Source organism: Haliaeetus leucocephalus, unplaced genomic scaffold, assembly GCF_000737465.1.
Source record: "Haliaeetus leucocephalus isolate CR32 unplaced genomic scaffold, Haliaeetus_leucocephalus-4.0 Scaffold217, whole genome shotgun sequence".
Classification (NCBI taxonomy): Eukaryota; Metazoa; Chordata; class Aves; order Accipitriformes; family Accipitridae; genus Haliaeetus; species Haliaeetus leucocephalus.
The window spans coordinates 8817231-8829645 of record NW_010972653.1 but is presented as its reverse complement, the minus strand read 5'-3'; the positions used below and the strand labels follow the sequence as shown (position 1 = coordinate 8829645).

At 45.0% G+C, this 12415-nt stretch overlaps 1 protein-coding gene across 1 annotated transcript in view; it reads right to left on the bottom strand.

Annotated features, from left to right (window-relative positions):
* Nucleotides 1–6048: 6048 nt before the first annotated feature.
* Nucleotides 6049–12415, bottom strand: part of ADI1 (acireductone dioxygenase 1) — an 8303-nt gene continuing 1936 nt past the window's right edge. The window contains exons 3-5 of the mRNA XM_010566754.1: nucleotides 12151–12288; nucleotides 9276–9455; nucleotides 6049–7528 (exon numbers count right to left, since the gene is read on the bottom strand). Of these exons, the coding sequence (XP_010565056.1) occupies nucleotides 7397–7528; nucleotides 9276–9455; nucleotides 12151–12288 (450 nt within the window). The 3' untranslated portion in view covers nucleotides 6049–7396. The remainder of the gene's footprint in view (nucleotides 7529–9275; nucleotides 9456–12150; nucleotides 12289–12415) is intronic.

The following is a 12415-nucleotide window of genomic DNA, read 5'->3' as shown; positions in this document are numbered from 1 at the left end:
ATTAAACAAGTGACATCCTGGTAGACATGCAGAATGATTAAAATTTAAATGCAAAGGCATATTATCACTGCTGGATGTATGCAAATTGTTAACTGTTTATAAAATGCAAGAATGTCAATGTCACTTTACGGTTTGGATTTAATATATATACAAGTTAAGTGTTTGAATTTCCTACATTCAGCCAGTTACACAGCTGAATGCTGTATATGGTGTTAAAGCATTAACGCTAAGGACAAAATTTGTCCTCAAAACATTAATTACACCAGGCAATCCTGTTAAATTCAATGAATTCAGCTGAATTTAATGAGGGTTCCTGGTGTAAATGAGGGCAGAGCTCAGTTCTAAAACACAGCATGCATGTGTCATCTGGCTAAGTAAGAAAAGCTGTGGAAAGTATAGCCTGAATGAGCTGATTGTTGTATTCAAGTCTTAAAGCTTAATGTGCCTTAACAGAAGTTTTGCATTTAAATTTCCTCTTTTATTAAAAGAAGAGCAAAGAAGCTGTACTTCAGACATTCAGATAATTACATTATGCACAGAGACCCTGATCCTCAAAAGGACTTAAGCATCTATCTGCCGTTCTAGTACCTAACTGCAGTTCAGGTGATAATAGCATCCCCTAAACAGCTGGTCATTTACATTTTCTTGGTGCCTTAGTTTTTGGACTGGACCCCTTAAATGCTCCCCAAAAGGCATGTGCAGACATGCCTGAAACTCCACAGTGGACTTCAGCCAGTGTACTGGAAAGGATGATCATTCCTCCACCTACCTCATCCTTCATGTCAGCAAGAGCACTCATGCAGCCATGTGCAAGCTGGATGAGCTCACTGACCCGGTGGAAAAACTCACCAAGCCAGCAAACACCCTCTTCAGATTCATCTTCATCCTGAGGCTTTCAACACAAGGATGTGCTGGGAATTACCACCCCGCCTGCACAGGCTGCCAGGTTTTCTGCACAACAGTGGCCTAAGAAGTAGACAGACAATCCTTTTCTGAAGCCTTTGCTGCAGGTGTCTTGCAGATCAAATTGGAGAGGGGAATAAGCAGGGTATAGTCTGCCTGCGTAGCCGAGTTACGTGTGTCCTATTTGTATATCAGCTGATGCACTTAATCAACCACACGCATTGCAGCCATCCAACAGAAGATTGCAAGATGTGTGCTACCCCCATCTCCAGTTGTGTTTAGCTGTAGTGAGAAACATACACTCCCCCTCCACTTCAACTTGCAATCAAGAAATGTGTGAAAACAGGACTGAAGCATCAAATCTAGATTTAAATTTATTCCAAATACATAGAACCACAGCAGCCAGAGTCAACCTCTCTGAGGTTGCTCAGGTAGCAACCTAGGTTGCTGCTGTCCTGAGCCAAGGCCAGGGAAACTACAGATGTTAGAACAAGGTGGATTTTATCTATTAGCTCATACCTGTAGCATGAGCTCAAAGGACAATGTCATACACCCCTTCCACCCACTTAATAAAACACCAGGGAAAAATGTATTTACTAGTGAGGTACTTTACATTGTAGGTATCTGGGGAGAGTTTTTAGCATTTGAACAGCAGCTCAGCAACGCTGAATGCAAACAAGCTCCAGCACTAACTGTCAGGCAACAATAGTGGAAAGCTGCTTAGTTCTCCTAGTCAGCTTGGGAATCACAAATTTAGAGATTCCCATCTTCAAGGGGTGTGTGAGATGGTCAGAATCCTGGTGCTAGGGAGGAACAGAAAGTTGCAGGGTGGGGAGGAGGACCCAGGTGCTGCCTTATCCAAGCTGTTCTGGATCAACACCTAGTGCTGTCCTAGCTTTGGGCAGTCATTTGCAGGTGTTTATTATGTATGAGAGTCATTAAAATGAATCCATCTGAAAGCCAGCAACAATGGCTTGTAATTTGCCCACAAAGAGGGAAAAAATGGGATGTTACTTGCTTGAGGCAGGGAAGGAAGGAGGGAGGAGGTTCCTCTCTGGCTTTGAAAAATTGTCAAAACTGTCAGTGCTAAATTGAAAATACTGAAGTAAAAAGCTGCAGAAAAAAATTACTAGAGCTGTTTATAAGAAAAAAATCCACTATGCAGCACAAGGTGTGAGCAAGTACTTCAGATGCTGCAGTACTTCAGCACACACTCCAGTGGCATGCAGCAGGATCAAGCAGCTTGTGCGTAACCCAGCCACGGCTTTGTGTCCCCTTGCTACAGCATCACCAAGAACAGCTTCCCTCTTTCCCATGAACAGTGGGTCAGCTTTAAGTTGCCTGAATCATTTGGAAGGAAAAAAAAAAAAAAAAAAAAAACCCTGAGGGGGGCCCCAAATCAAATTCTCAGGCTCAAATGCCTGTGATCACAGGGAAAACTGGAGCCCAGAGCTCTGCTTGGCTCCTCAGGGCTGTGCCAATGAACAAAGGCAATCCTGTGGCACCAGGGAGGCATGGAGGATACCCAGCCCAATTTTCCTCCAGCCGATGTGGCTCATTTACAGGCACAACAGTTACTAATCGGTACTCTGAGAAGCAGCATAGAAGGCAATGAAACAGAGGGGTGCTTTTCAAAATTAGCGCAGGTATCCCAGAGAGAACTGCAGCGGGGGAAGCCAGCATTGAAAGAGATTCACAGCCCTTCAACTGCTGAATCTTTCCCTGAGCATTTTGCTTCTTTGTCTGATCTGGGTATTTATACAGTTAATAAAAAATGAGAGATAGTGACTCAGTTGCATAAAAAAATAGGTTTTACAAATTGCAGGTATAGCAGAGTACTTCTTTGCAAACACACAAAATGTTTTGGGAATCAAGCTGTAAAATCACAATGAGTGCAGCAAATCGGATCAAATCTGGATCTCTGAGCCAGGAATATTTAAATTGTAACACTAATTCATCCCCCAATGAGTTGATATGTTTATTTGGCTTCAGGAAATAGAAGACAACTGGCAGTGACCCTATTTTGGGGAGAGGGGAGGGAATCTGAGAATTTCTATCATTTTCACAGGGAAGACTCCCAAACAGATGATGTAATTTTTGAGCATAGCACAGGTCAGGTCCACAGCCTCTGCTGGCCAAATATCTAAATCCATTATTTGGCTGCTAGGGGTATTCTTCAAAGCAGTGCTCAGCTGCCACCTCAGTCTTTTATGTGCATTGGTGCCTGCCAGCTGATATTAAACGATTGCCTTTGTCAGGAAGCCGTCCCTTCTCATAAGTTCCTAGTTCAAGCTAAATTCTGGAGTCAGAAACCAGGCAGGAGAGTGCCTTTTCTGCCAGTAGGACCCGATGCTCTGAGTGCATGAAGATTTTATACTGCTCAAGTTCAGCAACCAGGACAGGCAGCTACCAGCTCCTGCAGCTGCCAGGAAGCAGCACAGCCCCTGCTCTCGGCAGGCCGGGGGCAGGCACCCCTCGGCTCAGCATATCCCTTCGCCCATTTATTTGTAGGCACCCCTAAGTGCCTGGTGTGGATGTGACTAGTTAATTACTAGCTGGCTGTGAAATGTCTTTGCATTAAGATCTCCAGCCAAAGACACTTGCCTCAGGACACATAATAAGGGAGGGCAGCATCACAGATTTTGCAGCCATGTGGTTGCCCACCAAACTTATTGAAAAGCCCACTGACCATCAACAGTTTGCTCTGAGGCCACTTGCAGAAAGCAAGACCACAGCTCTCTTAAGCTGGTCATGAGAAACTGAGGTATATGCCCCTTTGGAAAAGTTTGGATTAAAGTGGAAAATAATACATAGGTACCAAAAAAAGCTATCTGCAAACCCCTCAATTCAGTACCATTTCTCCTACATTTCTTTTTTTTTAAACTCTAATCCTGGAGGAGTTGAAATATTCCCCTTGTCTGAGTTAATGCTGCCAACGTGATGTTGCTGGAACCACTTACATAAATTTTCAAACTATGTCAATGCACCAAGATTTTCCACTAGCTGCAGTAAAACAGACTCATGTTTTTGGACAAAAAATCAATTTTGCTTTGCACTTTTAGATGTGTGGTATATGGGAAAAAAAAAAAAAAAGAAGAAGAAAACAACCAAACACAAAAAATTGCCATGAAAATAAAACTGTGTTTTTCATCTGAAGGAGTGGTATGTTCTCCCTCCCTCTTCTGCACTCTCTGGAGTGTTTTCTATTAATATTAACCTTTTTTTTTCTGCCCAGCTGTTTCCTCCCAGTGTAATCTCCCATGTAATATCTTCACAGGTGTGGAATCTTTATACCAGCCCCAAATTGCTTTTTCCCTGGCTGACAAAAAACACTTTCAGAGAGCAAAGCTTTCACCCTGTCAAAGACACCTATAGCACGAAAGGGCATAGACTCAAAAGCGTTGACAGTAAGACCCCCACAGCCCCTGCCACCTCTCAGTGGCAGAATGCATTGTGCTATGAAAATGATGAACAATCTTCAGCAGGGTGATCGTGTGTTATTCTTGACAGCCAGGAGATGGGAGCTGTGCCGGGTGTATATATTCCTCCAGAGAGACAACAAAACAAGGTGGTTCAGTCCTGCTTCCCAGGTCACATCCTACATCAGCGAGCTGTTGAAAGCAATTGCTGCGGGCAGCCGCTTTACTGTCCATCCCTCATCACTACCTCCAAACTGTAAATCTCTCCCAGGAGAGTGCGTTACCTGCTGTCTCTTCCCAATTGCTCCCCCAGTCTGTTATGGGATGGCTCTGCTGTAAATGGGGGTTCCTGAGAGCCCACGCTGCTGCCTCCACTTGCCCTTTCGCAGAGAGAGAGATCAAAACGGAAGGGCCCATAGGAGGAATGAACAGTCTCATGTTAACTTCTGTTAAAGAAAAAGAAAACAAAAGCAGAAGGAGGATTAATTAGATTGGATACCAGGGACTGATACCAGCACCAGGAGAAAGCAGTCATTTTACTTTGCGTTCGGAAACACAATTTTCTGTGGCATATAAGTCAAAGGAATAAAACTTGCCACCGGCAGTAACTGTCATTTATTCCTGTAGCTGTACCTTGAAAAATCCCCAGTTTACTCTGGGACCAGGATGCCCCAGTGCGCTGTACAAGAGGACACTCAAGTGCTCCTTCCAGACAAGTGGCACACAAATCCCTGAACCGATGAAGCATGTGACACGGCACAGCACAGCGTCTGTGCGAGCCTACCCCATGTGCGTCTGACTAGTTACACTTCCCATTTGCTTAGTAACACTGATTTTTCAGCCAGGCTTACAAACCACTGCACAAAAGCCAGTGCAGGCTGAACGGAGGGCTGGGTGGGCTTGAATTTTGCAAGCACCCCCTCCCACAAATTGAGCCCCTGCTGGCAGAACGAAGGGTCAGCTGGGTCCACGCATCTCATCTAGCTGGCAACCAAAGACCCTAGGGGAGGAAACATGTGCCTTTTTTATTCACCCTTTCCAACTTTTAAGATAAAAGCTAGTAAAATTTCATTTCAAAACTGCAACTTCATTTTCAGAAGCACTTAAAAGAAATAAAGCACCTAGAAATGGTTAAGAGTAATGTTGCTACAAAGTGAGGAAAACATTGTTGCCTGCAGAAGAAGGGTGTGCACACACCCATAGGGAAGAGCAGTGGGAAAGTTCAATTATCTATCATCTGCTACATTAGGAAAACTGATGTAAGCCCAAATTTCTCTTTAGAGTCATGTTTATTTGGGATGCAAAGCAGGAGCTTGTATTCTATGTGGCTGAAATCAGCACACAGGCTGCAGCCAGCGCACAGCCCATGCTCTCATCATCCACTGAGATATGGAGCAAGCAGTACATCGGCCCAGCTGACGTAATTCGTCACTGTAAAGAGCAAATTCATACCAAAATGCTTCGGTGCCCATTGCTGAGGAGCTACATGCCCCTCATAACCCCAAGGCATTTACTGAAAACTGGACCAGGATTAAGTCTACTCTTCTCCATCTCACAGCTAAAGAAACTGAAGCACACAGTTAATGATTCTTCCCATGTCACAGAAGTCAGTAGCCACACAAGGAATAAAAGCTGAGTAACAATTACAGTAACACTGTTGTTCAGTGTGTCCTTAATGTCAGCACAAGGAAAAAAAAAAACCAAAAACCAAAAACCAAACACCATACCTAAGTCAAAGTAATTTTATTAATATCTCACAAGAGCAAATTGCTGCATTTTACTGAGAGAAAACCACAGCTTTATGTACCACGGCAGAACTTGGGAAGCTGCATACTAAAATGATGATTATGCAAATTTATCTTATGAACATTTTTAGGCAAGAATGAAGCAGGGTTTATTTTCTTTAATTAAAAACAGATTCCTATATAGTTCATTAGCATGGATTCAGAGCAGAATGAATATTAATGTAGCCCACCTCTCCCAATTCTACCTGACAGAAATATCAAGGAAAAAAAATATTAGAAAATGGATTCCTGAGCAACTGTAAATGCAACTAGCTAATGTCACTGCAAGGCTGCTGGCATCTTTGAAAGGTCAAGGAGATCAGGAAAACCTTTGTGACTGGAAAAAGGCAAATGATACTGCCACCTTCAAAAGGGCAAGAAAGAAGATCTGGGGGACTACAGGCTGGTCAGCCTCACTTCAGTCCCGCGGAAAATTACAGAATAAGGCATTGTGGAAGCTGTTCCAGGCACATGAAATACAAGGTGATAGGGAGCAACCAGTCAACACCAATTTACCAAGGGTGCATTCTGCCTGACCATCCTGACTGCCATCCAAGATGCAATGACTGCCTCCTTGGTGGAGGGGAAGCAGCAGATGTCATTCACCTTGACCACAGCAAGGCTTTCAACAGCGTGTCCCACAGCAGCCTTGTGGCCGGACTGAGGATACGAACTATGAGGTGGGTGAAAATCTTCTGGACCATTGGGCTCAAAACAGTCAGTGCTTCAAGTCTAAATGTCAGGTGGTTACAAGTGACATTCCTCAGTAGTCAAAGCTAAGGCAAAATGTGTTGAACATCTTCCTTAACAGAAAAGAACCCAGCTAAGAACACTAGTTTGTTGAGCCTGGAAAAGAGAAGGCTGAGAGGAGACCTAACTAGTTTCCCACTAGAGAAGGGACTGCAGAGAAGACAAAGCCAGCCTCTTCTCAGGCATTCAATGAAAGGGCAAGAGACAAGAACTGCAAGCTGTGACCACGGAGTTGGCCGTGAAGAACAAATGCTTGCCCCTGAGAGAAGCCAAGTGCTGGAATGAGCACCCAGACAGGCTGTGGAACCGCCACCACTGGAGGTTTCCAAACCTCAAGATCTTGAGCGACTTGGTCTAGCTTTAAAGTTGGCCTGGTACTTTGCAGGGGGTTGGATTAGATGACCTCCACATGACCTTTCAACCTAAATTTTTCTATGATTCTGTGATTCCAATTGCATATGTAAATAGAAGTCTAATCAGCAAAAAGCCACCAGTCACATTTTTTCTGACAGGGCTTTAGGCTGTTCCACCTGTCGGGTCTCAGACACCATTACTTGCTTCTTCAGCCAAAAACTTCATATACTGTTTCCGAGCAGGAAAATCATCAGCCGGCCTGTTGTATGCTGTCCAGACAGGTTCTCCAACGAATAGCCTCATTGCCTTCACGTAATTCTGTCAAAGAACAAGAAATGACAAGTAATTTGAGCTCCTTTCCATGAGATCTTCATTCTGAAGTTAATGTTTCATTTGCATTTCTGCAGAAATTTTTGAAACCATTTCAAAATGGACTGAAAGTAAGTTTCACGTGTTCCAGAAGATGATACCACTAAGCTGCTGTTCCTGCTCCCAGCCACTGCAGTGGGAGCTTTTGCACCTATGCAGTGATATATTGTGTCACACAACCAGTGCCTCCAGGTCAGGCAGAGACAGTAGTTCTCCTGGTTTCAAAGAAACCAGAAATATCCTGTCTTATGCAAATCTTTTGCACTGGATTCACAATACTGATCAATGCAGCATCTAAATCCTGCTTGCTTAGTTAAGCAACAGCAATCAGAATACCCAAGACGGCTACCCAGTGCTTTTGAGGAATACCAGAAGCTTCAAAGTGAAAGCCATAAAAGCTGAATGGGGAGTGCATAAACAAGCCTAGCCAAAAAATAAGTGCTATGGGAAGTGAAAACTCTCCAGATTCCAACAGGAAAAGCAGCCCCTGCCACCAGCTAACCAAAAGTATGCCAAGTGCGAGGTATAGCTGTGGCAGCAGCAAAGGGGATTTTACGTCCTGCACAAATGCTCCAACCACTGAGTTATGGGGAGCTCTCCTCTCCTGTCCATTACGCTACAGATTTAGACCCTACCTATTTTGTAAACACAGCTAAGTGCTTATCTTGCACCCAGGTGCTCAGCAATGTCAAGAATAGCTAGGTACCTAAAGAACTTAGGTGCAAAATGTAAGGGTCTAAAAGCACCGAAAGAATTTACTTTGAAGATGGCACTACTGGACTAAAGTTTCTGAAGCGGACAAACATTTAAGACTTCTTCTGGATTCAACCCATAACCCCCAACATTCTGTCTATGTAAAGAAAAAGCCTTAAACTAGCAATTGTAGCCGATTCACTGTGGATCTCAAAACGCAGACGTGAGAAGTCAGTTTCTTCACCAAAGCAGCATCTCCCTTTTTACATATATGACAACTATCTAGAGAGCTGATTCAAAATTATACCATTCTCAAGACTATGCCAGAGATGAGATTTTGCCACACAGGAGACACCACACATTTCCCAATTTTCCAGGGGTAATGCTGAGGTTACAAACATATTTATAAAAGCTCACAAGGACAGACACACAAATCAGGACTACATGTGCCAATCTCACAGTCCCATTGCCAAAAATACCCTCCAGAAGCAGGTCACCTCCTGTGAAGCCAGCATCCAGTCTCGCACAGCCTAGCTGCAAGTAGTGGCTCTGGACCCTTAAATCCTTCTTTCCCTTGAAGGTGAATTTAGCAGTCATGAAAAACGCCACTGCTGGACACAATTGGGCTCTGTCTATCCCCACAAAGATACACAACGAAGCAATACAGAGGGATCCATCTACACCATCTCCACCTCAACCGACAGCAGGGGCAATTGTGGGAGGGACAGCCACAGGACTTGGCTCTCACACCGCTGTCACATAAAATATGCTACAGATATCACGTGGCAATGACTTGCAGTTACAGCTGACGAGAGGAAGCTGGATTTGTGACCTGCAGATGAAAGGTTCAGATGCTGTGAATTATTTAGTGTTTTTCATATTCCTACTTCATATTTAATATGTTTTGCTAACGAACTGCAAGTCTCAGGGCATGTAGTTACTAACGTGATATACACTCACATGGATTTGTCATCAAAATTTACAGTAATCTGTAACAACATACGTTCTCATCCAGTGTAAATCGGTGATATATGCCAGCAGGGAGGGTTATCATGTCTCCTTTTTCCATGGAAATCCGGATCCATTTGTCATCCTTGTCACGAACATCAAAATAGCCAGATCCATCTAAGATGTAGCGAATTTCATCGTCTAGGTGTAAATGTTCTTCATAAAATGTTTTTATCTAGGAACAGCAAGTATCTCTTAAAACTACTGAACACAGAAAAACTGCAAAGAAATCTGGTAGAAACACGTAGCAAAGCAGACAAAGGCTTGAAAAGGGTAAATGTGCAGTGATTTAACTAACAGGTGAGACCAACGTGGTTAAAATGGCCAATCCAGCCAGCCAGACCCTTTCTCAGAACACTTCTAAGCAGGCTGCTACATTTCCTTTGGAAGACAGGAATTTCTCTGAGAAGAAACAGCAGCTATAGCTGTACGTAACCAGACTCTGAATAAACAGTAATGCTTACACCCATTTCAGAGAGAGGCAGGTAAAGCTTCCCACCACAAGATTTGGTCCTTGCAGTTGTTCACTTTGATCATTTTCTGCCTTTTTTTTTTTCCTGACATGCAAAAATAAAACAGCTACAGATTATACCCCCCCTTTTACACTGGTGTGGGGCTGAATTAGACCCGAAGGCTTCTACAACTGCATGTGAAAACGCAGTTATTGCCAAACACGGCCTATCTACAGCAATCTGATGTAAACAGCATGTCATGCCTGCCCCTACACAGTGAGCCCCAGCTCCAGGCCCTCTCCTCCTGGGCAGCAGCAACATCATTCTTGTTTTTTTCAGAATGGTGAATTCTCTGTACATTTCACAGCACAGAAGAAAACATGGTTTGAAGGTTCAATTAACAGAGACCTGAGCAGGTTAGTGCACAGAGAACAGTGTAATGCCAGGTACCATCATCTGCTTAGGTCTAGGTGTTGTTAAGCCACACTAGTGCAGATGTCCCCGAGCCACTACTGATCCAACACGGCAAGATGAGCAAAAGTCCGTATGCCCTATTAATAACTGCCTGTCTTTGAGTCGGGTAGAGCCCAGCCAGGCAACCTAAGTTACTACATAATTCAAATTCTCATCAATTTAGAACCATTATAACAAAATTGGCTTAAAACAAACTGGTGTATTGGGCTTGTGTGGCAGGGTTTTGGTAGCAAGGGAGGCTACAGGGGTGGATTCTGTGAGAAGCTGCTAGAAGCTTCCCCCATGTCCGACAGAGCCAACACCAGCCGGCTCCAATACAGACCTGCCACCGGCCAAGGCCAAGCCCATCAGCGACAGCAGTAGCGCCTCTGGAATAACATTTAAGAAGGGGGGGAAAAAAACAGAAAAATGCACAATGGCAACTGCAGCCGAATAGAGGAGTGAGATTATGTGAGAGAAACAGCCCCGCAGACGCCCAGGTCAGTGAAGAAGGAGAGGGAGGAGGTGCTCCAGGTGCCAGAGCAGAGATTCCCCTGCAGCCCGCAGGGAAGACCATGGTGAGGCAGGCTGTCCCCCTGCAGCCAGGGAGGTCCACGGGGGAGCAGATCTCCACCTGCAGCCCGGGGAGGACCCCACGCCGGAGCAGGTGGGTTCCCGAAGGAGGCTGTGACCCCGTGGGAAGCCCGCGCTGGAGCAGGCTCCTGGCAGGACCTGTGGCCCCGTGGAGAGAGGAGCCCACGCTGGAGCATGTTTTCTGGCAGGACTTATGACCCTGCAGGGGACCCACACTGGAGCAGTTCATGAAGAACTGCACCCCATGGGAAGGACTCATGTTGGAGAAGTTCATGGAGGACTGTCTCCTGTGGGAGGGACCCCACGGTGGAGCAGGGGACGAGTGAGGAGTCCTCCCCCTGAGGAGGAAGGAGCAGCAGAGAAAAGGTATGAGGAACTGACCCCAACCCCCATTCCCCGTCCCCCTGTGCTGCTGTGGGGAGAGGAGGTAGAGAAAATCAAGAGTAAAGTTGTGCCTGTGAAGGGGGGGGGGCTGTTTTAAAGATTTAGTTTTATTTCTCACTATCCTACTCTGACTTGAGTGGTAGTAAGTTAATTCAATTTCACCAAGTCGAGTCTGTTTTTCCTGGGATGGTAATTGCTGAGTGATCTCTCCCTGTCCTTATCTCAGCCTATGAGCCTTTCATTATATTCTCCCTCGCCTGCCCAGCTGAGGAGGGGAGTGACAGAGCAATTTTGGTGGGCACCTGGTGTCCAGTGAGGGTCAACCCACTGCAACTGGCAAATGGAAATTTAATGAAAGTAGGGAAGTACCACTGAATTGCTGTCCTCAGGTCAGAGCAGCACACCAGTGCCGGGAGGAGAAAGCTCCTTTTAGCAGGCTCATCTGAGAGCCTGTCACCATTCGCATTCAGCTGTTACAAGGTAGGCAAGGTAGCAGCTTCCCAAGGTAAAAAAAAAAACCAACCAAAAAAACCTTCTTGTATGGGGAATGTATCCCTCTGATTCCATGAGGTTAACATTCACTTTGAAAAGATGTATTTTGCAAGCAGCCATCAGGATGTTTCAGCCTTCAAAGGCCATGCCCAGCTCACAACCACCTGCCTTCATCCCAGGGAGGTTCTCTGAGGACAGGTCAGCATTGGCAGGGCTCTGCTGGCAGGAATCTTAGTTTTGAAATGACACAGTGTTGGGAACTAGCCTTAAAACCTTTGAAGGCAATCTACAGAAGCAAAAGGCCTCTGCTATTTTAAAAATAATACCAGAACTGCTTTTTTGATGTTCAGGACTTCAGTACAGGATGTATTTTACACCCGGAAATCTCATCTCTGCACGCCTGCTCGGGGTGTGTAGGTGTTAAGAAGCTGGCTGCACACTCTAGCGGTTAGACTTCAGCGTGCAAATCCTCACTGAAAGCAAAGACTCGCATACCTTTTCCTCATAATTTGGAAGCTTGTCTTTATGTATGGTTATTATATCCATCCAGGAATAATTTTCTGCTCTCCGAATCTCTTTCAGGCAGGGATCAGTCTCATAGTTGTCAGCATCCAACTGCAAGATAGGCGGGGGGAAAAAAAAAAAAAAAAAAAAAAAAAAAAAAGAAAAAAAGGCGTTCGGACACAATTGCTCAAGACGCCGTTGAGGACACGGAGGTGGAAAAACCCGGGTTGTCAGGAGCGTCAGCGGCGGCGGGGCA